At 46.7% G+C, this 26808-nt stretch overlaps 1 protein-coding gene across 2 annotated transcripts in view; it reads left to right on the forward strand.

The window, feature by feature from the left end:
- Positions 1 to 26808, forward strand: part of PTPDC1 (protein tyrosine phosphatase domain containing 1) — a 203361-nt gene that overhangs the window by 41081 nt on the left and 135472 nt on the right. The window contains exon 1 of one of the 2 annotated variants that reach the window (XM_063940750.1): positions 18169 to 18391. The exons of the other annotated variant lie outside the window; for it this stretch is intronic. Coding sequence (XP_063796820.1) covers positions 18181 to 18391 — 211 coding nt within the window. The 5' untranslated portion in view covers positions 18169 to 18180. Of the gene's footprint in view, positions 1 to 18168; positions 18392 to 26808 lie in introns of those variants that run through there. 2 annotated transcript variants of the gene reach the window in all.

Here is a 26808-nt window from a genome sequence, read left to right on the forward strand (position 1 = left end):
GGACGTCAGAGAAAATAAGATTTTACTTACCGATAAATCTATTTCTCGTAGTCCGTAGTGGATGCTGGGCGCCCATCCCAAGTGCGGATTGTCTGCAATACTTGTACATAGTTATTGTTACAAAAAAATCGGGTTGTTATTGTTGTGAGCCGTCTGTTCAGAGGCTCCTACGTTTGTCATACTGTTAACTGGGTTCAGATCACAAGTTGTACGGTGTGATTGGTGTGGCTGGTATGAGTCTTACCCGGGATTCAAAATCCTTCCTTATTGTGTACGCTCGTCCGGGCACAGTATCCTAACTGAGGCTTGGAGGAGGGTCATAGGGGGAGGAGCCAGTACACACCACCTAGTGGTCAAACTTTTAAATTTTGTGCCCTGTCTCCTGCGGAGCCGCTATTCCCCATGGTCCTGACGGAGTCCCAGCATCCACTACGGACTACGAGAAATAGATTTATCGGTAAGTAAAATCTTATTTTTTATAAACATTATTACATTTGTTACTTTCATTCTTAATACAGTTACTAAGTGCATTTTTATCGTACAACATTGTGCCATTTCTCTGCAACCATAATCCTCTCCATTGCCATGTCTCTCTTCCCAAGATGAGGGTCAGATATGTAAGTTAAATTTCTTTGCATTTCACTTTCCTGTTGCCATAACTGTAAACAATCATAATGTCTAATTCGTTGCTTCCAGGATTTTATGAGACAGATCCTTCGCCTTAAATTATGCAGTACCTCTGAGTCAAAACTACCTATCCCAGGAAATGGTGCTTTATCCCCCACAGTCATTCGTGTCCATTCATCACAAAAGGTCTCAGTGTGGGGACCATATCTTCCCCACATTACTAACCGAGCAGACCCTCGGGGTCTGCAAGCCTCTGCAGCCTGAACTCTGACTGCTAAACGTCCCTGTGTTGTGCACTTGGCTTCCATTGTGGACCTTTTTAACACAGAAAAACTTCCTAAAATGCACCAAACACAGAAGTCTACGGTGGAAGTTACCCAAGCTCTTCCACCAGCTTCTTCTACTCCGAGTACAACGAATCCGCCCCTTTTTAGCAGACCCACGTAATCGTTGCAGGCCCTACCAGCGAAAATTTCTTACTTTACACAAATCACGCTTGCATGTGCTCCCTACAACACGTATGAGGGCAATTTACCTCGTATCACGTTGCGTTATTGGTCACACCTACAACCGTGCGGTCCAATCGTACCACTTATAGACACTTGTTGCCCATAAATGGTAGGATCATTGGAGTCTCCCTACTGTGCTCCAAAACAGCCGGAGCGTAATACCACGAAAACTTTATCACACTCCGTCGCACGTTTTCACCAAGACCGTGCACGCACGTTTTCACCTAGACCGTGCTCATCACGTATTCACCTAGACCGTGATTCGCCAAGATTTACTTCACCAAGATTTCACCAAGAGGAGTTCAATACACTCATACCGTTTTCAACCCACACTAACATTCTATAGTTTTCTGATCAGAAAAATCATTTCCCGTAATCTGATAGCTCTCCCCAGAGGCACTACAGTAAAGTAAGGTATTTAAACTAAGTTTTGGAAACTGAACAAATGTGTGCTATTGTCTTTTGGCTTCTGTATCGCCTTACTATAAATGTAAGCGATATTTCACTATATAAACGCTTACCAAACACCACACAGTATCTTCTATGCTGTGTGCTTGTTTTTTTTTTTTACAATTACTCCCTTAAGTATTACTTTTTATCTTTTAACTATTAATAACAACAAATGTCTCAGCGCGTTATCAATGGTATGTGGCAATCAGGAGAATGAGATGTGAAAATATACGAGTGAAAATGCAATTCTAAATTTAATCTAATAACATACATTGATGTCAGCACATGCATATAGATATTTAGACCTTATTCAGTGCTTCTAATTTGCATATGAATTGCTTTTTAACTACAGTAACTCTGTAAAGGCGATTTCTTTCAACACTGCTAGGGAACAAAACCAGTCACACAGGTTCATTTGCATTTCAATGGCCATCCTGCACCAAGCAGAGTAGGGTGGTAAGGAAACCAAAAGAAAAAAAAAACCAAAACTTTGTTTTATCTGTGTATCGTTCTTAAATCAAATACTCATTCCACTATTAACTTATATCAACCTCTATCTGAACCACTCATGATTGACCATGATATAGATTAAATGAATGCATTAAAAAAAAAAACTCATTAAATGATGATTTCTTTTTGACAATGGGTGGCTGATTATTTCCTGAGTCAACTGAAAATCAGCCGCTTAGGGGAGAAAAAAAAATTTGACCTTCCCAAAATGGCCGCTGCTCCTCCCCCATCCATGAGGTTTACACAAAATGGGGGACAGACCTTTTGTCACAAAGAAAAATCATCATGCCAGCCCCTTTTAGTTATCACGCTATGCAGAGCGATTAAAAATAATTTTAAACCTATTTAAACAGACAAACCATCCAATCTGCGTGTGCAGTTGGCACCAAATAGAAATAAAAACCAGATTTACAAAGACAATAACGTACTGTTCTTACCTTCCAGTTCCCGAATTCCCTCAGCACTCCTTACCAAGTGAAGCAGGCGCTTATCTGGTCAGCACTGCGAGGGATAGCACCTTCCCGCCTTTTGCTGATCGATAATGTCTGCTAAAGTTACCTAGTGCAGATATGTGAAGACCGGACGAGCCCCCAATTGACAAAGTCTATAATATTTGTCCTATTAAAAACACGTTAAAGGTTAAAGAACACAGTACGCAATTGGCGCAAAAAGTACCGCAAGGGTACTCCCTTAACTATACCTTAAGGAATGTACTTATACTGTAAACATTTGTGCAGTGACAATGTGTAGATGTAATGCAGTGTAACCTTGTTAGCTTAAAAGCTGTATGAGCGACTATGACGCTTTGAGAACCTTTATGCATTTATAATAATCAATCAAATACCGGTCTAAGGTTCTAACGCCTTTAGTGAGAGAATGAACGTTCAAAAAGAATAATACAATACAAGCTATACACTACCAAAATAACATAGAATATCTAACCAAGTTACTACACATAAAATACAATAAAGACACAATTACGTTTAAGGGGGAGGGGAGAGAGAGGGGGAGAGAGAATGGCTAACAATAACAATAAGACAATATGGTTGCAGAGAAGCTTACACATGTGAGGAACAATCGCTGCGCAGTTAGTCAATGCTGAGAATCTTTGTGGAGAAAATACTTGAGCTTACCCATACTGGCTGTCCCTATATACACAACCCCACAATACCGCATGGGACAGAAGCTAGACTCCATTTTGGGAAAACTCCCATGATTCCAAAGACTGCACCACATGGCTGAAAGGGGGAGGGGAAAACACCCAGCAGCAGCCATTTTACTCAAACCAACTAATCTTATTCCACATTCCAATCCAACTTCCTAGAACCATCTTATTGCATACAGTCCATGTTATATGAATCACCAGATCACAATGTAACCACACATCCCAGCATGCCATTGCTACAGAACCCATATTCACAAGTAACTGCATGGCGGTATTCATGATTGACAAGATATATTATAACAAACCAGCACAATCTATTTTAAATCACCATAGGCAAACAAATACCACAAATGCTATGCTACAGGTTGTCTAATGTCCCAGCTACCATCACAGATTCCCAGATCTATCACACAAACAAGTTACAATATCCTATTTAAACCAGCACCATTGACCTTAAAGCAATCTGTCTATATTTCCTTATCTAGCCATGTGAATTCTATACTTAGCCTTCCGCTTGGAGGTCAGTCCTAGGGATGAAGCAGCCATGCTGCTGGGTGCCAGGTAGCTGTGTGAGTGAGTGAGCCCTGTGATTTCCAGTGGATAATATCATACCTGCATTCCAGCTGTGGGGGTGTGTCAACCACAGGAAGTGTGTCTTTCACAGTATGTGAGCTGTCTTGTATCAGTGGCCTTGGTTATGCAAAACGATGGGTGATGACTAACACATTCCTGTCTTGTGGGAAGCTATTGTTTGGCGAATACAAAACAAAACCCTGTCTCTGGGTTTTGTTCGATATTCATGATGTCCACTTTCAGTTGAGACAATGACATCTCAGCAATCATTCTTCTGGAGACAAATCCAGCCCCATTTCGTAAACACAGGTGTTGGCCCTCCTCATTGAGTCTCAAAGCTCAGTGTAATTAAAGGCTATTGTACTTCGTCTGCGGGAAAGATACTGATTTGGAATACAATTAATCTTCAATTACTATTCCTGTGCTTAACTATGCATATGAACATGTGAAGCCCTCCCAACATGCAAGCTATTGTTTGGGGAATCTCTAAGGTCAAAGAGCCATCTTTAATATACCATACTTTGCTGAACTCAGGGGAATATTAACTTATAAAATACATTATTTTGATTTAAATATGCCACGTGCACACACACATGAAGTGCATATATGGCAACGTGCAGTGTGATATTTTTCTGACTTTGACACAACTTTGCCGAGCAGCTACTTGGTCAGGGGCAAACACGTTTGCTAAATTCTACAAATTTGATACCCTGGCTGAGGAGGACCTGGAGTTCTCTCATTCGGTGCTGCAGAGTCATCCGCACTCTCCCGCCCGTTTGGGAGCTTTGGTATAATCCCCATGGTCCTTACGGAGTTCCCAGCATCCACTAGGACGTCAGAGAAAATAAGAATTTACTTACCGATAATTCTATTTCTCGTAGTCCGTAGTGGATGCTGGGCGCTCATCCCAAGTGCGGATTGTCTGCAATACTTGTACATAGTTATTGTTACAAAAATCGGGTTATTATTGTTGTGAGCCATCTTTTCAGAGGCTCCTCTGTTATCATGCTGTTAACTGGGTTCAGATCACAGGTTGTACGGTGTGATTGGTGTGGCTGGTATGAGTCTTACCCGGGATTCAAAATCCTTCCTTATTGTGTACGCTCGTCCGGGCACAGTATCCTAACTGAGGCTTGGAGGAGGGTCATAGGGGGAGGAGCCAGTGCACACCAGGTAGTCCTAAAGCTTTTACTTTTGTGCCCAGTCTCCTGCGGAGCCGCTATTCCCATGGTCCTTACGGAGTTCCCAGCATCCACTACGGACTACGAGAAATAGAATTATCGGTAAGTAAATTCTTATTTTACACATTACGGCAGACAGACCCCCTTTTTAAACATTACGGCAGACAGAGTCCCCTTTTTTACACATTACGGCAGACAGTCCTCCTTTTTACACATTACGGCAGACAGACCCCCTTTTTAAACATTATGGCAGACAGAGTCCCCTTTTTACAAATTAAGACAGACAGAATAAATAGATAGACAGAAAGAAAGAATAGATTATACTTACGGTCTCCGCAGTGCAGCAGCTTCTTCTGGCAGATGATGATCCCGGGCAGGGGAGAAGAATGAGGAGGGAGGTGGAGGAGGGAGCCGCAGCAGTGCAATGTAATTGGTGTAGGCGCTGCTGCTGCTGTCCCTCTCCTTCCACATAGGCTGCCCGCCACCGCTGTGATGAGGGAAGTGCATCCCAGCATTTGCAGCGGCGGGGGACAGCTTATGTGGAAGGAGAGGGACAGCAGCAGTGGCGCCTCCACCAATTACATTGCGCTGCTGCGGCTCCCTCCTCCACCTCCCTCCTCCTCCTCCCCCCCCCCCCCCCCCCCCATGGCCACTGCGTCCCTGCTGCTCCTCTCCTCGGCGGGCCTGCAGCACACAGCGGCATGTAATGAGTCAGTTTGACTCATCACATGCCGCGCTAGCTTTGGGCCCCTTGACAGTGGCAGGCCACAGTGCAAGGCACCGCTTGCACTGGCGGTAGTTCCGCCACTGGTGACCACCATCAGTACACGTCTAGCTCGCGTCGCTCACCACAGGTTACTATTCCCAATAGATGTCTACGTGGCTAGTAAATCAAGGAATGTTAGGAAAACATGTGAAAAACACCAAAAACACGTGGCAACCATAGGCATGTCACCCTATTTATCAAGGCAGTTTTTCATAAAATTATGCAGTAACTACAGTTTATGCATAATATTATGTACTAATAGCCTAATGCCGGACATCTTACAGAAACTCCTAGAGAAGGCTTATTAGCTCTGCAGATCACAGTCCCCTTCATTGTCAATGGGGACTACAATCTGACCCCTGTGCAGGGGCACCAGAATGTTTCAAGGTTTGGAGGGGGGGGGGGGGGGGGGGGGCAGGAAAAAAATTACATTTTGGCGCTCCCAGCCCCAAACCTAGAGTGACCATATTATCCCTTTTACCTTACCTGGGATGCTCATGGATTACACAGGTTCTGTGGCTGATTAAAACTAGCTGAAATTTAGGCTTAAAGTCAGCCAACCACAGAACCTGTGTAATCCATGAGCGTCCCAGGTAAAAGGGATAATATGGTCACTCCACCCAAACCCTCCCACCCACCACCACCGCAATGCGTGGAGGCACTTACCTCCGAATCCCCACGGCAACTCCTTCCTTTAAAAAGTGTGCCTCCTCGGCCTGCTATGCCCCATGGATCTGTCTGTTCGAGCCGGCTCTTCACAGCAACATGCTCCCAGTAATGCATCTGCGAAGAGCTGGCTAGGACAGGACATGAGGGTAGCAGGCTGCGGCAGCATAGCTTTTAAAGGGGACGTAACAGCAGGGATCCAGAGATAATCGATCCCTCTCCCCAGCGCCTGCACCCAGGTTCGGACTGGCCCACAGGGGTACAGGGGAAACCACCGTTAGGCCCCACTGCCTGGGGGTCCTCCTCCTCTAGGGATCAGGTACTAGACTGTGCACTTGAATTATATATTTTCTCATACGTCCTAGAGGATGCTGGGGTCCACTTCATGACCATGGGGTATAGACAGTTCTGCAGGAGCCATGAGCACTCAAAGACTTTTAAAAGGGTGTGAACTGGCTCCTCCCCCTACGCCCCTCCTCCAGACCTCTGTTTTAGAAATGTGCCCAGGCAGACTGGATGCACTCCAGGGGAGCTCTACTGAGTTTCTCTGAAAAGACTTATGTTAGGTTTTTTATTTTCATGGAGAACTGCTGGCAACAGTCTCCCTACTTCATGGGACTGAGGGGGCAGAAGTAGGAACCAACTTCCTAAAGAGTTTCATGGCTCTGCTTCTGGCTTTCAGGACACCATTAGCTCCTGAAGGGTACTGAACGCTAGCCGTGTCTAGATGCTCACTCCCACAGCACGCCGTCACCCCCCTCACAGAGCCAGAAGTCAGAAGACAGGTGAGTGTAAGAAGATAGATCTTCAATCAAGAGAGTGACGGCTAAGGTACAGCGCGGCTGGTGGGAGTGCAGCGCGCCATTTCTGCCCACACACATTGGCACTGCAGGGTGCGGGGGAGGGGGGAGCGCCCTGGGCAGCAAAATACCTTAAGAAACTGGCTAAAAGGGGGCATAAGATGCCCAGGCACAGCCCTACCCCCGCCAGTATAAATATTATGTGAAGATCTCTGAGGAGAAGACACGCCATTGCGGGGGCAGAGCTTCCTCCTCGGTCAGCCAGCACACTGCTCAGTGCCATTTTCTCTCTCTCCTCAGCTGCAGAGACAACGCTGGTCCTTCTCCACTTCTGACTACAAGTATCAGGGTGCAAAACAGGGGGGGGGGGGGGGGGGGGCACAGCGAATTTGGTGCTTTACAGGTGTATTTACATTGTAAAAAAGCGCTGCATCTCAGTGGGCATTTTGTGTTCACAGGCATTATATGCTGGTGCTGGGGTTGTGAACTGGCTGCTCCTACACTGTGTTCTTCTGACAGATTTTACTGTGGGTCTGACCCCTATAAGTCCCAGAGTGTCTGTGTGTGTGTGTGTTGTGCACGAGTGTGACATGTCTGAGGCAGGGAGTTCTTCCCCTGAGGAAGCCATTTTAGGGACACAGAGTTGTAATGTGGTGACGCTGCCGGCACACCCAGAGCCTGCATGGGTGAAAGAAATACGTGATAGTATGCATCATATCAATAGGAGGTTGGATAAGTCTGAATCTCATGCAGAATGCTGGAGAAAGTCTATGGAAGATGTGATTTTTCATGGTTCTGTTCTTCCATCCGCAGGCGACCCCTCTGGGTCACATAAGAGACCATTTGCAAATATTGTAAATACTGATACCGACATGGACACTGATTCCTGTGTCGACGATAGTGACTCCAGAGAAATATATCATAAATTGGCGAAAAATATACAATATATTATTGTGGCTATAAGGGAGTTTCTGGAAGTTACAGAAGCCACTCCTGTACCTCAGGAGAAGGCCTATTTCTATAAGGAAAAGAAATCTAAGGTGACCTTCCCTCCTTCCCACGAGCTAAATACTCTCTTTGAAGGAGTGTGGGTGAATCCCGAAAATAAATGTTGTATTCCCAAGAGGTTTCGGATGGCTTATCCTTTCCCAGCAGAGGACAGAAACAATGGGAGTCACCCCCAGTGTTAGACAGTGCACTGTCCAGGTTGACAAAGAAGGTTATTCTCCCTGCACCTGAGACGGCTTCATTAAAAGAGCCGGCAGACCGCAAAATGGAGACTACGTTAAAATCCATTTATGTGGCCAATGGTACGCTGCTCAGGCCCACAATTGCTTGCGCGTGGGTGAGTCGCGCTATTGAAAAATGGTCAGACAGCTTGTCATCAGAAATTGACACGATTGATAAAGATGAGATACTCCTTAAGTTAGGGAATATCAAAGACGCTGCCGCATACATGCTAGAAGCGATGAAAGATATTGGACTCTTGGGTTCAACAGCCGCTACCATGGCAGTATCGGCTCGGCTGTGAATTCGCCAGTGGAACGCGGATGCAGATTCCAATAGGAATATGGAGGCTCTCCCATATAAAGGTGAGGCCTTATTTGGTGATGGACTGGATGCGTTAGTCTCGGCGGTTACCGCAGGTAAGTCGACTTTTTTGTCTTCTGCTCCTGCACCGGCCAAAAAGACATATCACTCTCACATGCAGTCCTTTCGGCCTAATAAATACAAAAAGGCGAAAGGTTCCCCCTTCTTTGCTGGTAGGGGAAGGGGAAAGGGAAAGAAGTCCACAGCGGCTTCAGGATCCCAGGAGCAGAAGTCAACCCCTACTTCTGCCAAATCTACAGCAGGAGGCCTGGGGCTCCCTTGCGGGAGGGCGCTCGGGTGGGGGCACGTCTCAAACTGTTCAGCCAGGGTTGGATTCAATCTGGCCTGGACCCCTGGGTGTTACAAATAGTGTCCCAGGGGTACAAGCTGGAGTTTCAAGACGTTTCCCCCATGCCGATTTTTCAAATCGACCTTGCCAGCTTCTCTTCCAGAAAGAGAGGCGGTAACAGCGGCAATTAAAAAATTATGTCAGGATCAGGTCATAGTCCTGGTACCTTTGTCACAACAATGGGAGGGTTTCTATTCAAGCCGCTTCGTAGTTCCGAAGCCTGATGGCTCGGTCAGACCGATCCTAAACCTAAAAAATCTGAATCTCTACTTGAAACGGTTCAAGTTCAAAATGGAATCACCGAGGGCAGTGATTTCCAGTCTGGAGAAGGGGGACTACATGATGTCAGTAGACATAAAGGATGCTTACCTGCATGTTCCCATTTATCCTCCTCACCAGGCTTATCTGAGATTTGCGGTTCAGGATTGTCATTACCAATTCCAGACGTTGCCTTTCGGTCTCTCCACGGCGCCGAGGGTATTCACCAAGGTGATGGCGGAGATGATGGTCCTTCTTCGTCAAAAAGGAGTCAATATAATTCCTTATCTGGACGATCTCCTGATAAAAGCGAGATCCAGGGAGCAGTTGCTACTGAACATCACACTCTCCCTGTCCATACTCCAAAAACACGGTTGGATCATAAATTTTCCAAAGTCACAGTTGGAACCGTCGACAAGATTGTCTTTTCTCGGGATGATCCTTAACACAGAAGTTCAGAGAGTATTTCTTCCGGGGGAAAAGGCTCTGGAAATCCAGAAAATGGTAAAACAGATATTAAAGCCAACAAGTGTGTCGATCCATAAGTGCATTCGGTTGTTGGGGAAAATGGTGGCGGCCTACGAGGCCATACAGTTTGGCAGGTTCCATGCCAGAGTATTTCAGTGGGACCTGTTGGACAAGTGGTCGGGTTCCCACCTACACATGCACCGGAAGATAATCCTGTCCTCCAAAGCCAGGATTTCGCTCCTGTGGTGGCTACACAGTTCTCACCTACTACAGGGACGCAGGTTCGGGATTAAGGACTGGCTCCTGGTAACCACGGATGCACGTCTTCGAAGCTGGGAGCTGTCACTTAGGGGGAAGCTTCGAAGGAAAATGGTCAAGTCAGGAGGCCTGCCTTCACATAAACGTGCTGGAATTGAGAGCCATTTACAATGGCCTTCGACAAGCGGTAAATCTTCTTCAAGATCATCCCGTGCAGATCCAGTCGGACAATGTAACAGCAGTCGCGTACATAAACAGGCAGGGCGGAACGAAAAGCAGAGCGGCAATGGCAGAGGTGACAAAGATCCTCCTCTGGGCAGAAAGACATGTAAAGGCTCTGTTGGCGACTTTCATTCCGGGAGTAGACAACTGGGAAGCAGACTTCCTCAGCAGACATGATCTCCATCCAGGAGAGTGGGGCCTCCTCCAAGAAGTCTTCGCAGAGGTGACAGGTCTCTGGGGAGTTTCTCAAGTAGACATGATGGCATCTCGTCTCAACAAGAAGCTTCAGAGATATTGTTCCAGGTCGAGAGACCCTCAAGCAATAGCAGTGGATGCACTGATGGCCCAGTGAGTATTCCGGTCGGTGTATGTCTTCCCTCCACTTCCGCTGATCCCAAAAGTTCTCAAGATAATAAGAAGAACAAGAGTTCGAGCAATCTTCATTGCCCCAGACTGGCCAAGGAGGGCTTGGTAGCCAGATCTACAGGAGTTGCTCATAGAAGATCCTCGGCCTCTTCCTCCTCGCGAGGACCTGCTGCAGCAGGGGCCGTGCGTGTATCAAGACTTACCGCGGCTACGTTTGTCGGCATGGCTGTTGAGCGCCGGATCCTAACCCGAAAGGGTATTCCCACGGAAGTCATCCCCACGCTTATTCAGGCCAGGAAAGGAGTAACGTCTAAACATTACCACCGTATTTGGAGAAAATATGTGTCTTGGTGTGAATCCAAGAAGGCTCCTACGAAGAGTTTCTGTTGGGACGTTTTCTCCATTTTCTGCAGGCTGGTGTGGATGTGGGCCTTAGATTGGGGTCAGTCAAGGTCCAGATTTCAGCCTTATCAGTTTTCTTCCAAAAACAATTGGCCTCTCTTCCAGAAGTTCAGACCTTCGTGAAAGGGGTTCTGCACATCCAGCCTCCATTTGTGCCTCCAGTGGCACCATGGGACTGTCAGGATTCTGTAACTTGTCTGTCCCCGGCGGGGGCGCTAGTGGGTCAGTGTTGGTGTGACGTAATACACGAGGAGACCGAAGAATAGTCCTGCGCATAGGCGCTGATATTTATTATGTCACAGGGATCACAAAGCAATTGAATAAAAGGTGCAATGGAATGCAATTGCAGTGGAATGCAAAACCAGAAATAACAGGAAATAAATATTCAAAAGTCACTGGTAACTATGATTGAAACAAACAGAACTCCGGTAATTGTAAAAAGCACACAGTCTCAGTATAACTCAGGATGAAATAACTTTGGAAAAAACAGAACTCTGATAACTGTACAGACTCTATGAAGCACAAGTCCAGATAGCCTAACGGGCTTAAGCAGGAGACAGTCTCTAAGCAAATAGATGTTAACTGCTGAGATACACAGATGGTAACTGATAATGAGTGCACAGGTAGATAATGATAAAACACCTGAGGAGAGTCTCTTACTGCTGGTAGATTGTGGCTGGCTGTGGCTGGAGTTTGTAGTTCCACAGGAACACTGGAACAGGGAGATGACTTGGAAATGCCAGAAATAGAAGACTGCTGGAAACAAAGGATTGAAGACTGGAATCTGGAACTGGAAACTGGAACGGAACTGGAACTGCTGGGACCTGTAGTTCCACAGGTCCAATACACAGGGGTATCTCTACAGACAGTGGACTGCAAACAGGAGACGCCTGTTCACAGAATGTGACGTGTTGTCCAAGGCGATGAGACTGAGCCAGGAACTGGAGTTTATTCACCTTGGTCTGTGATGATTGGATGATCTCTGTGAGAACACACCCTGCTGGATTAGGTGTTCAGATCAGCTGTGGGTTAGCTGAAGCACTGTGTACTCCAGGCTGCAGTAGACTGAAAACTGGAACTGGAACAGAACTGAACTGCTGGAACCTGTAGTTCCACAGTAGTGATGCGACGGAGAATGCAGATTCCTGACAGTACCCCCCCTTTTATGGGTGGGCACCGAACACCCACGCTGGAACTTGGAAGGCTGAATGTCAATTGAAGTCTCAGAAGACAATGTAGGACACTTGAGAGTAGAGGACTGGAATAAGCATTCATAAGCAGGAGTAGAATCAACTTGAAATACTCTAGGGTGGAGAGAGGACGTCATCTCCAAAACTGACTGACAGGAGTTCATTACTTGACACACTGGAGAGAACCACACCGGGTTCGGAGGAACTGGAATCGGTAGGAACCGACGGCAACTTTGGACAGACGGATGGAACCAGATTGGGTCCAGAAAAGCTTGAACCGGTGGAGTCCTCGGCTTGACGGATAGGACCGGATTTGATCCGAGGATGCTGGAATCGGCTGGAACCGAAGGAGGCTTACTGGAATCGGCTGGAACCGAAGGAGGCTGGACTGGACAGATGGATGGGACCGGATTGGGTCCAGAAAAGCTTGAACCGGCTGGAACCGGAGGAGTCCTCGGACTGGCGGATAGGACCGGATTTGATCCGAGGATACTGGAATCTGCTGGAACCGAAGTGGCTTACTGGAATCGGCTGGAACCGAAGGAGGCTGATCCGGACAGACGGATGGGACCGGATTGGGTCCGGAAGAGCTTGAACCGGCTGGAACTAGAGGAGTCTTACTGGAATCGTCTGGAACCGAAGGAGGCTTACTGGAATCGGCTGGAACCGAAAGAGGCTTACTGGAATCGGCTGGAACCGAAGGAGGCTTACCGGAATCGGCTGGAACCGAAGGAGGCTGATCCGGCCTGACGGATGGAACCGGATTGGGTCCGGAAGAGCTTGAACCGGCTGGAACCGGAGGAGTCTTACTGGAATCGGCTGGAACCAAAGGAGGCTGATCCGGACAGACGGATGGGACCGGATTGGGTCCGGAGACAGTTGAATCAGCTGGAACTGATGGAGTCAGAATCCGGTTAGAACCGGAATGAGTGGTATCCGAGTATTCAGTTAGACCATCCTGGATCTGGTCCATGCTGGATGCCAACAGGGTGGTGCTCTCTGAAGACGGCAAACAGGAGTTCATAACTGCATCTGTAGCACAAAAATTTCCATCTGGAAACTTGGCTCTGGATACTTCCCTTGGGGCTGAAATTTCGGTGACCCCTCCTGGGGTTGACGAATCAGACACCTCTCTCAGGGTTGTTTTCTCCAGCACCCCTCCTGGGGTTGACAGATCAGAAACTCCTTTTTGAGAAGACTCATATGCCCCTACTAGAGCTTGAACATTGGATACTCCTCCTTGGGCTGTAGACACAGACGCCCCTCCTTGGGCTGTAGACACCAAACTTTGGAGTAACCCTGACCCAACACTCTGACCACCGTCCAGGTCCATGGGCCTTGGACAAACTGTCAGGATTCTGTAACTTGTCTGTCCCCGGCGGGGGCGCTAGTGGGTCAGTGTTGGTGTGACGTAATACACGAGGAGACCGAAGAATAGTCCTGCGCATAGGCGCTGATATTTATTATGTCACAGGGATCACAAAGCAATTGAATAACAGGTGCAATGGAATGCAATTGCAGTGGAATGCAAAACCAGAAATAACAGGAAATAAATATTCAAAAGTCACTGGTAACTATGATTGAAACAAACAGAACTCCGGTAATTGTAAAAAGCACACAGTCTCAGTATAACTCAGGATGAAATAACTTTGGAAAAAACAGAACTCTGATAACTGTACAGTCTCTATGAAGCACAAGTTCAGATAGCCTAACGGGCTTAAGCAGGAGACAGTCTCTAAGCAAATAGATGTTAACTGCTGAGATGCACAGATGGTAACTGATAATGAGTGCACAGGTAGATAATGATAAAACACCTGAGGAGAGTCTCTTACTGCTGGTGGATTGTGGCTGGCTGTGGCTGGAGTTTGTAGTTCCACAGGAACACTGGAACAGGGAGATGACTTGGAAATGCCAGAAATAGAAGACTGCTGGAAACAAAGGATTGAAGACTGGAACGGAACTGGAACTGCTGGGACCTGTAGTTCCACAGGTCCAATACACAGGGGTATCTCTGCAGACAGTGGACTGCAAACAGGAGACGCCTGTTCACAGAATGTGACGTGTTGTCCAAGGCGATGAGACTGAGCCAGGAACTGGAGTTTATACACCTTGGTCTGTGATGATTGGATAATCTCTGTGAGAACACACCCTGCTGGATTAGGTGTTCAGATCAGCTGTGGGTTAGCTGAAGCACTGTGTACTCCAGGCTGCAGTAGACTGAAAACTGGAACAGAACTGAACTGCTGGAACCTGTAGTTCCACAGTAGTGATGCGACGGAGAATGCAGATTCCTGACAGGGACCTTAATGTGGTGTTGCAGTTCCTTCAATCACATTGATTTGAACCTCTACAGGAGATAGAGTTGAGTAGAGTTTCTCACTTGGAAAGTGGTGATGTTTTTGGCCTTGGCATCCGCAAGGCGGGTTTCGGAGTTGGGGGCCTTGTCTCACAAGAGCCCTTACCTGATCTTCCATGCAGATAGGGCAGAGTTGAGAACTCGCCAACATTTTCTTCCAAAGGTGGTTTCGTCTTTCCACATAAACCAATCTATTGTGGTGCCAGTGGCTACTGACACGTTCACTGAGTCAAAGTCTCTAGATGTGGTCAAGGCTTTGAAGATTTATGTAGCTAGAACAGCTCGGATACGGAAAACAGAGGCTCTGTTTGTCCTGTATGCTCACAACAAGATTGGGTGTCCTGCTTCCAAGCAGACTATTGCGCGCTGGATCAGAGGTACGATTTAGCAGGCTCATTCTACGGCTGGATTGCCGTTACCGACGTCGGTGAAGGCCCATTCTACTAGGAAGGTGGGCTCATCCTGGGTTGCTGCCCGGGGGGTCTCGGCTTTACAACTTTGCCGAGCTGCTACTTGGTCGAGGTCAAACACATTTGCAAAGTTCTACAAGTTTGACACCTTGGCCGATGAGGACCTCAAGTTCGGTCAATCGGTGCTGCAGGGTCATCCGCACTCTCCCGCCCGTACTGGAGCTTTTGTATAAACCCCATGGTCATGAAGTGGACCCCAGCATCCTCTAGGACGTATGAGAAAAGAGGATTTTAATACCTACTGGTAAATCCTTTTCTCCTAGTCCGTAGAGGATGCTGGGCGCCCGACCCAGTGCGTACTTTACCTGCAGTTTTGTTTGTTAGAGTTACACAAGTGGTGTTATATTAGTTTCAGCATGTTGCTGTAATTGGTTCATGCCTGTTGGCGTGTGTTATGTTGAATGCCATGTTGTGCGGCATGGTTGAGTTGTGAGCTGGTATGTATCTCACCATTAGTATTAAAGTAAATCCTTTCCTCGAAATGTCCGTCTCCCTGGGCACAGTTCCTATAACTGATGTCTGGAGGAGGGGCATAGGGGGAGGAGCCAGTTCACACCCTTTGAAAAGTCTTAGAGTGCCCATGGCTCCTGCGGAACTGTCTATACCCCATGGTCATGAAGTGGACCCCAGCATCCTCTACGGACTAGGAGAAAAGGATTTACCGGTAGGTATTAAAATCCTGTTATACATATGTTACCTTATACTGCACAGAATTATGATGTATTCTCTACAGTACATTGCTGTCATTAATCTGGCACATTATCATGCATGCACTCGCATTAATTACTATATATATTATCGAGGAGTCCAGACCATGTACTAATGGTTAGCCAAAACTCTGTGGTGGCTGGCCACACCTCTAATCATGGGCCCCTACCACTGCATACCCCCGGTGGGCCCTTCATGCTCCAGTCCGACACTGCCTGCACCTCTGTCATTTTATTTGGGTGGGGGAAGGGTTTGGGGTTTGGAATCTGCACTGGATTGGATTGTGATTTTCAAAAAAATCAATTGAGAATGAAGAGAATATTCATAATAACCAACGTATAGCTGCTGACTCTGCCTCGAGGGTTTTATGCAGCCGTTCCAGGTTGGTGGTGCTCCCAGAAATTAGTTCAGGACAAACTATTTTGTGGGGATTTGCAGAGAAGCAAGAAGACTGTTTAGTCTTTCTGGGTCACAGTTTTAATTAAATAATATGATATGTATACAGTATTATTGGTAACCAGTAATACTGTATACATATCATATTATTTAATTAAAAGTGTGCCCCAGAAACTTGGGGAAGACAGTAGTCATCTCTCTCTCTCCTGTGCCTCCATAGGCATAAAGCAGGTTACACTATCTGAGGATTGTCTAAACCAGCGGGGCCAAATACCGTAAATCTTTGCTTTACGGAGTTTAGTACATACAGTAAGGGTCAGATCATAGTCCCCATTGCTACTAATAGGGACTGCAGTCTGCAGCGCTGATTAGCCTTCTGGAAGGGATTTCTGTGATGTCTCCTGCATTAGCGCGTTGTGGTTAATGGATCTTTTTCAACTTGGACTGAAGTGCTAAGTGGTGTGCCGCAAGGCTCAGTATTAGGACCGCTATTGTTCAATATTTTCATTAACGACCTAACAGAAGGTCTAGAGAGCATGGTGTCAATTTTTGCAGATGATACCAAATTGTGTAAGGCTATAAATACAGAGGATGATGCCGAGTCTCTTCAGAACGACTTAGTTAAATTAGAAGCATGGGCAGCCAAATGGAGAATGCGCTTCAGCACAGACAAGTGTAAGGTAATGCACTGTGGTAACAAGTACCTACCTACTAAATGGGGTAAACTTAGGGGATTCTGTACTGGAAAAGGACTCAGGTGTCCTCATAGATAGCAAGCTAAGCAGTAGTACCCAAAGTAGGACTGCAGCAAAGAAGGCTAATAAGATATTAGCATGCATAAAACGGGGTATTGATGCTAGGGACGAGAGTATTATACTCCCGTTATATAAATCTCTAGTGAGGCCACACCTTGAATACTGTGTACAATTCTGGGCACCGTACCTGTACAATTCTGGGCACCGTACTACAAAAAGGATATCCTGGAGCTAGAAAAGGTACAGAGGAGGGCGACCAAACTAATTAAGGGCATGGAGATGATGGAATACAAGGAAAGGCTTGAAAGACTAGGCATGTTTACATTGGAAAAGCGGAGACTAAGAGGGGATATGATCAACATCTACAAATATATAAGGGGACAATACACAGAGCTTGCGCGGGTCCTGTTTTTGGTTAGATCAACACAGAGGACTCGTGGACACTCGCTCAGGTTAGAGGAGAGGAGATTCCGCACAATACGTCGTAAAGGCTTTTTCACGGTAAGGACAATACGTGTTTGGAATTCCCTGCCCGAGGGAGTTGTAATGGTGGAATCTGTCAACACCTTTAAGAATGGGTTAGACAAATTCCTAATGGATAAGGATATCCAGGGGTATGGTGCATAGTCATGCATTATAGTTACTATAAATAGGGATAAAATGCAACGGCTGACAGCAGCATCAGAGCATCAGTCAGAAATTTTAGTCAAATCATCATGCATAGGAGACCACAAATAGGTTGAACTCGATGGACAATTGTCTTTTTTCAACCACAGATACTATGTTACTATGTTAGTCTGTTAGCACTTTTCATAAAAGTCATCAGAAACTGCTGTTTCTACATCATTTAAAAAAAAAAATAAATTAAAAAATAAAAGCTTAAGTACTGCAGGTCCCTAAAACGAAACTTCCAGATACTCTTCTGACGGTCTAGAATGATTGATCTTCTTCAGCATACTGTAGGTATATTGCTGCACTTTGAGCAACGTGAGTGCATCAAGCTGTTTTGTTTCTATAGAAACCTCTCAGCCTATCGTGAAGTACAGTTAGATGATATAAATTCATCCACACATTTCTCAGTAACTTGTTCAGTCCCCAGCACTTGGAGGATAGGTCAGCGCACAGCTGCCTACGAGCAGGACACCATGCAGGGATCACCCCGGAGGCTCTCAGCCGCGAATGTTGTCAGCAACTTTCTACTTGGCCGCAGACATTCCACCTCTAACGCCGTCGTCCGCCACCAGCGAAGGCGCAGCTCAGCCATTGAGGTGCTGTCCACCTCTACTCACAGAGTCATGGTGGCTGTGTCCTCGGTCAGCACAGGAGATGAGAACACAACCGTCCTTCAGTTTAAGAGTTAAGTTTTTAAAATTATACTAGTTCTAAGGTTTTCTCTTGAACTTGACTGCAGTAAATAATGTTAGTATAGTGCATATTAAGGCTTGAGGTGGATAATTTATTCCTTTTTTGATTCTGTTTGTTAATTTATACTTTAGATTATAGTACATTGATTTATTTGATGTTTTCAGATAACCCTAATAATTGTGGGTTAATACTGGGCTAGACAAATCTCAGGAGCCAAGTAGATCTATCATCTTGAAAGTAGCTGCTTCTACCAAACTTTGGGTAATTTCTCTACCTCTGTCCGTCTGCAGATTTGACTTCTTAGCTCCTGGCTTTCCTGCACATTATTTTGTCCACCCCTTTGTTAATGTTGTATATTGCTATCACTCTGTAGGGCACAGTTGCAGTATTTTGTAGACAAACAGCGTTGTGCAGTTTTTAGTTACAATCTCCCATAATTTTCTATTGTGAATAGTAATTATGGCCTGATATTTTTATTGTGTTCAAAACAAGTAACACAGTAAGTGGTATATGCGTGGGAAGCCTTTATTTCTCATTAAAAGCCACTTCCTGCTGCATTTGAAGCAGTGAACAAAGCAGGTTTTTATGTTTGCTGGACTCTGACCATTACAAGATGGTGTTGGCAGTGTCTAGACCACAAAAAAGTTCATATGTGTGCATATTTATGTGTGTGTGTGTGTGTGTGTGTGTGTGTGTGTGTGTGTGTGTGTGTGTTCGTTAGTGTGTATGTATATATATATATATATATATATATATATGTATATACACACAATATCTCATAGGTAAAGCACTCCTGCTGGCTTCAAAAGATTCACTCAAAACGGCATGTTTAGCAGCAACGTTTCAATGCCTCTTCATTGCAGCATTTTCATCATGCAGCAATAAAGAGACATTGAAACGCTCCTGCTACAAATGCCGTTTTGAGTGAATCTTTTAAAGCCATCTCCAGTGCTGCACCTATGGGAGATTGCATGTATGAACTTTGTGCGGGCACACAATGCATTAACGGGTACAAATAGGGAGAGCAAGACCACTGCGTATATATATGTGTGTGTGTGTATGTTTATATATATATATATATATATATATATATATATTTGTCACTGGCCTGATCTATTCCTTTTTTCTGTTCAGACGCACAGGGTGAGCATGGGTCCTTTGCATGCGCAAAGTACTGATAATCGGTATTTCGCGGCACAGGTGCAGCTCCAACCACATATGAATTAAGCCCTCCCTATGATAGGTGGTCATAACATAATATCAATCTTTACATTAAGGTCAGAGAGAACTGTAGCCAGTGTTCAAAGATATTTTTAATTCTGAAACACCCAGAAGAGGGAATGTACTACTATATATGATCTTTCTGTCTGGGAGAAGATTTATCAAATCTTGGAGAGCAATAAAGTGGAGATTTTATTAATAGTGAAAATGAGGATGGTTAAATCACCTGCTGGATCATTGAGAAGATGATCAGGGAAGATGTATATGAGTGGAAACGGCAACAGCGCCAGAGAGTACACTAGGACAGCTGCGGAATCCCTGGTGCTAGCACAGTACCTCAGTAGTTGATGTTTGTGCCGATGCGCCATCATATCTATGTCTGGCAGGCCCAGCAGCTGACCAGTAACTGAAAGATGACTGGATGCAGAGCCCACATCATTGAGTGTACATCCTAGCGGCTTAGGAAGATTTCCTTCCAATTCTGAATGCCAGGAATGAACTGCCTAGAGAAGGATGTGACTGACTTCCCTCATGATGCCTTGACTGCGAGTGCCACCGTGGTGGTTCATGTAGTTGACAGCTGTCACTATGTCCAACTGCACCTTGATCAGACGCCAATGAAGGAGAGGTTGAGCTAAGCAAAGAGCACTATATACCGCCCTGAGTTCCAGGACATTGATCGGTAGCTGGCTTTCCTGAGCTGCCCACTGGTCCTTGAACGACTGCTGACAAGATATCGACGGGGGGACCACAAAGATGACTTTGAGGGCTAGAATGGAACGAACTGCCTCCCCAAAAGCTTCTTCTTTTTCCGGGTTCTTCTGGAAATCCAGTGGAAAATTACTGCCCTGGAGGTTGCCCCTAAGAGACTATACCTCTGACTCAAGTGTCCGTCATGGACCCCATCTAAATCTGGGCAAAAGACAGAAGCTGGCCTCTTACATTGGGGTTCCCCAGTGGGAGGCCTGCCCCGTCATGCAACAGGGTCGTCAGCTGGCTTGGGAGCAGGTCATCTGGTAGCTCAGGACTGTTTACCACAGGGCTTAGATCCCTTTGATGATGCACCCTTGCTTGCTCTGGGAAGTGCTGTCGAGGGGAGGAAGGCTGTCTTGGATGCAGCCAATGTGGTGACTATCTTTTCTAACTCCTGCCCAAAGAGGATATCCCCTGAATATGGGAGCACCTCCAAGGCCTTCTTAAAGTTTGCATCAGCCCGACAGGAGCGCAGATCCCTCCTCACCACAACCGTAGACACCGGCACCTTAGAGATTAAGACCTCTGTGTCAACTGCTGCCTCCCCCAGGTAAGAGCTTGTATTCCTAATTTTCCACCAGATGCAACTCTTTTCTGCAGGTGCCAGAGCTGAGACCATCCTCCAGCTTCTCTGCCCAGCGACCAACATCCTTAGCCACCCAAGTCGACCCATGGGCTGGGCGTGCAGCAGCACCCGCATTGGAATAAGCAGTCTTCAGGAAGTTTGCCAGTTTCTGGTCCATGGGATCCTTAAGGGAAGACGTATCTGGAATAGGGAGGATAGACAACCTAACCAGATGGGCAACATGAGCATCAACAGGTAGTGGATAAAAGGAATCTATGCGTTTGGATACCTTAAAGCGTTTAGTAGGCAGAGCCCATGCCACCTCCAGGAGGTCCTGTAGCAGTGCGGAATCTGGAAACTCTGTTGTTTCCCTATCCTGATGCTTAAATACTGGGGCATTGGACCAAGGAGTCTGCTCAGAATCCTCAATCAGGAGAACAGATTTTACTGCCCTGATCGATGTCTCTGCATCAGCCAGCGACATAGAATCCTCAGGCTCCAACGAAGTCTCTACATCAGAGGTGACAGAGACACAAGCATCATGATCTGAGGAAACATCTGAATCCGAGTCGCCTGCAGATAAAAGTATAGAGCTGGACGTCCTATCCTTGTCCAGCAGCTGAGCCAACTTCTGCGTGGACTGTGCAAATGACTGCATCCACGGAGGCTCCACTGTGGACATCTGGGTAGCCTGCGCAGGTGTGCCGCTAACTGAGGAGGTGCACACCACTACATTAGTATGGGGTCTATTGCGGGAGCTGCAATTCAGTCTACTATCTGAGACATTACTACCTGGGTCAACAGCAAAGCCTAAACCGGTTCCTGACTAAATGGCATGGCTGAAGGGGACTCCCGAGTGTAGCTGTGAAGCAACGGACAGAAAGGCCATCATTGTCTGGGTCCTGGGGAGAGAGAATGTTAACACAGACTCTTCAAGTGCGTGGCACAGGAGCACACACCACATTGGGAGCTCTACATAGTAAATACAATCCAAGCACGTCCCCACTAGGGAGGCCAATCCCGGGATCGGTGAGATCCCGGCATTTAGGCCCAAAAATGGACGGGATTCAATCTCGAGATTGGAAGCTCCAATCTCGGGGATTGAGGGATCAGCATTGAGCGTCCTCAGGAAGCTCAGGCGCTACCCGGCTTCCTCCTCCCATCTCCCCAGTGCAGCGTGATGTGCAGTGAGAGGTTACGCTGCGCCGTCACCCGCCGTCGGGAGAGAGAAGATGATGTCTCCCAATATGGGGGTGCTGTGTGTACTAAGGGGTAATATGGGAGAGGGGGGCTGTGTATGCAGTAATGTAATATGGGTGGTGTGTATGTACTAAGGGATAATATAGGAGGGTGGGGCTGTGTATACTGGAATGTAATATGGGGGTGCTGTATGTACTAAGGGATAATATGGGAGGGGGGCTGTGTTTACTGGAATGTAATTTGGGGGTTCTGTGTATACTAAGGAGTAATATGTAAGGGGGGCTGTGTATACTGGAATGTAATATGGGGGTGCTGTGTGTGCTAAGGGGTAATATGGGAGGGGGCTGTGTTTACTGGAATGTAATAAGGGGGTGCTGTGTGTACTAAGGGGTAATATGGAGGAGGAGGGGCTGTGCATACTGGAATGTAATAAGGGGGTGCAGTGTGTACTTAGGGGTGATATACGAGGGTGGCTGTGTATACTGAAATGTAATATGGGGGTGCTGTGTGTACTTGGGTAATATGGGAGAGGGGGGCTGTGTATACTGGAGTGTAATATGGGTGGTGCTGTATGTACTAAGGGATAATATAGGAGGGTGGGGCTGTGTATACTGGAATGTAATATAGGGGTGCTGTGTGTGCAAAGGGATAATATGGGAGAGGGGGCTGTGTATACTAGAATGTAATAAGGGGGATGCTGTGTGTACTGGGGGTAATATGGGAGAGGGGGGCTGCATACACTGGAATGTAATATGGGGGTGCTGTATGTACTAAGGGATAATATAGGAGGGTGGGGCTGTGTATACTGGAATGTAATATGGGGGTGCTGTATGTACTAAGGGATAATATGGGAGGGGGCTGTGTTTACTGGAATGTAATATGGGGGTGCTGTGTATACTAAGGAGTAATATGCAAGGGGGGCTGTGTATACTGGAATGTAATATGGGGGTGCTGTGTGTGCTAAGGGGTAATATGGGAGGGGGCTGTGTATACTGGAATGTAATAAGGGGGTGCTGTGTGTACTAAGGGGTAATATGGGAGGGGGGCTGTGTATACTGGAATGTAATATGGGGGTGCTGTGTGTACTTGGGGGTAATATGGAGGAGGAGGGGCTGTGCATACTGGAATGTAATAAGGGGATGCAGTGTGTACTTAGGGGTAATATACGAGGGTGGCTGTGTATACTGAAATGTAATATGGGGGTGCTGTGTGTACTTGGGTAATATGGGAGAGGGGGGGCTGTGTATACTGGAGTGTAATATGGGTGGTGCTGTATGTACTAAGGGATAATATAGGAGGGTGGGGCTGTGTATACTGGAATGTAATATAGGGGTGCTGTGTGTGCAAAGGGATAATATGGGAGAGGGGGCTGTGTATACTAGAATGTAATAAGGGGGATGCTGTGTGTACTGGGGGTAATATGGGAGAGGGGGGCTGCATACACTGGAATGTAATAAGGGGGTGCAGTGTGTACTTAGGGGTAATATACGAGGGTGGCTGTGTATACTGAAATTTAATATGGGGGTGCTGTGTGTACTTGGGTAATATGGGAGAGGGGGGCTGTGTATACTGGAGTGTAATATGGGTGGTGCTGTATGTACTAAGGGATAATATAGGAGGGTGGGGCTGTGTATACTGGAATGTAATTTAGGGGTGCTGTGTGTGCAAAGGGATAATATGGGAGAGGGGGCTGTGTATACTAGAATGTAATAAGGGGGATGCTGTGTGTACTGGGGGTAATATGGGAGAGGGGGGCTGCATACACTGGAATGTAATATGGGGGTGCTGTGTGTACTAATGGTTAAAATGCGAGAGGGGACTCTGTATACTGCAGTGTAATATAGGGGATGCTGTGTGTACGGGGGGTAATATGGGGAAGGGGGCCTTATATCTGGAGTGTAATATGAAGGAACTCTGTGTACTGGGGGTAATATAATACCTGCAATTAGTGGGAACCATGTAACACTGGCCAGGCTGTAACTAACCCCACATATAAGTTGTCACTTAAGTTCTACTGCAATGGCTTGATAATTGTCATTTCCACAATATTTGGACATATCTAAAAAATATTTAGAAAATGTATTTTGTTTGAAAATGTAGTTACTGATATTCCGCACTTTGCATACAAACTAGTGTGTTACCTAAACTCCACTGATTAATTTGAGTGAGATATTTATTAAGTTACATAATGGGTCCAAAATCGCTCCATTTATCTGGGAGCAAGGAGTCAGCGTCTGTCCTCACCTCTGATACATGAATATAGAAAGTAAATATCATGTGTTCATAAAATCTTGCCGCTAAGTTTCTCTGACGTCCTAAGTGGATGCTGGGACTCCGTAAGGACCATGGGGATTAGCGGCTCCGCAGGAGACTGGGCACAACTAAAGAAAGCTTTAGGACTACCTGGTGTGCACTGGCTCCTCCCACTAAGACCCTCCTCCAGACCTCAGTTAGATTCTTGTGCCCGGCTGAGCTGGATGCACACTAGGGGCTCTCCTGAGCTCCTAGAAAGAAAGTATATTTAGGTTTTTTATTTTACAGTGAGATCTGCTGGCAACAGACTCACTGCAGCGAGGGACTAAGGGGAGAAGAAGCGAACCTACCTAACAGGTGGTAGTTTGGGCTTCTTAGGCTACTGGACACCATTAGCTCCAGAGGGATCGACCGCAGGACCCGACCTTGGTGTTCGTTCCCGGAGCTGCGCCGCCGTCCCCCTTACAGAGCCAGAAGCATGAAGAGTCCGGAAAATCGGCGGCAGAAGACTTCGGTCTTCACCAAGGTAGCGCACAGCACTGCAGCTGTGCGCCATTGCTCCTCATGTACACCTCACACTCCGGTCACTGATGGGTACAGGGCGCTGGGGGGGCGCCCTGAGGGCAATATATGACACCTTGGCTGGCAAATCTACATCATATATAGTCCTAGAGGCTATATAGATGTAAAATTACCCCTGTCAGTATTCCAGAAAAAGCGGGAGAAAGTCAGTTGAAAAAGGGGCGGGGCTTCTCCCTCAGCACACTGGCGCCATTTTCTCTTCACAGTGCAGCTGGAAGACAGCTCCCCAGGCTCTCCCCTGTAGTTTTCAGGCTCAAAGGGTTAAAAAGAGAGGGGGGGCACTAAATTTAGGCGCAATATATGTATACAAGCAGCTATTTGGGGAAAAATCACTCAGTTATAGTGTTAATCCCTGCATTATATAGCGCTCTGGTGTGTGCTGGCATATTCTCTCTCTGTCTCCCCAAAGGACTTTGTGGGGTCCTGTCCTCAGTCAGAGCATTCCCTGTGTGTGTGCGGTGTGTCGGTACGGCTGTGTCGACATGGATGAGGAAGGTTACGTGGAGGCGGAGCAGAGGCCGATAAATGGGATGTCGCCCCCTGTGGGGCCGACACCAGAGTGGATGGATAGGTGGAAGGTATTAACCGACAGTGTCAACTCCTTACATAAAAGGCTGGATGACGTAACAGCTGTGGGACAGCCGGCTTCTCAGCCCGCGCCTGCCCAGGCGTCTCAAAGGCCATCAGGGGCTCAAAAAACGCCCGTTACCTCAGATGGCAGACACAGATGTCGACACGGCGTCTGACTCCAGTGGCGACGAGGTTGAGACATATACACAATCCACTAGGAACATCCGTTACATGATCTCGGCAATGAAAAATGTGTTACGCATTTTTTGACATGAACCCAAGTACCACATAAAAGGGGTTTTATTTTTGGGGAGAAAAAGCAGCCAGTGTTTTGTTCCCCCATCAGATGAATGAATGAAGTGTGTAAAGAAGCGTGGTTTCCCCCGATAAGAAACTGGTAATTTCTAAAAAGTTACTGATGGCGTACCCTTTCCCGCCAGAGGATAGGTCACGTTGGGAGATATCCCTTAGGGTGGATAAGGCGCTCACACGTTTGTCAAAAGGTGGCACTGCCGTCTTAGGATACGGCCACCTTGAAGGAACCTGCTGATAAAAAGCAGGAGGCGATCCTGAAGTCTGTATTTACACACTCAGGTTATATACTGAGACCTGCAATTGCCTCAGCATAAATAGGGCTGCTGCAGCGTGGTCTGATACCCTGTCAGATAATATTAATACGCTAAGACAGGGATAATATTTTGCTAACATTGAGCATATTTAAGACGTTGTCTTATATATAAAGGATGCACAGAGGGATATTTGCCGGCTGGCATCCAGAATTAATGCAATGTCCATTCTGCCAGGAGGGTATTAGAAACCCGGCAGTGGACAGGTGATGCTGCCTGTAAAAGGCACATGGAGATTTTGCCTTATAAGGGTGAGGAATTGTTTGGGGATGGTCTCTGGGACCTCGTATCCACAGCAACAGCTGGGAAGAAAATTTTTTACCTCAGGTTTCCTCACAGCCTAAGAAAGCACCGTATTTTCAGGTACAGTCCTTTCGGCTTCAGAAAAGCAAGCGGGTCAAAGGCGCTTCCTTTCTGCACAGAGACAAGGGAAGAAGGAAAAAAGCTGCACCAACAGCCAGTTCCCAGGATCAAAAATCTTCCCCCGCTTCCTCTGAGTCCACCGCATGACGCTGGGGCTCCACAGGTGGAGACAGGTGCGGTAGGGGCGCGTCTCGGGAACTTCAGGGACCAGTGGGCTTGCCCACAGGTGGATCTCTAGGTTCTGCAAATAGTATCACAGGGATACAGGCTGGAGT

This window comes from Pseudophryne corroboree, chromosome 9, assembly GCF_028390025.1.
Source record: "Pseudophryne corroboree isolate aPseCor3 chromosome 9, aPseCor3.hap2, whole genome shotgun sequence".
NCBI classification, from domain to species: Eukaryota; Metazoa; Chordata; class Amphibia; order Anura; family Myobatrachidae; genus Pseudophryne; species Pseudophryne corroboree.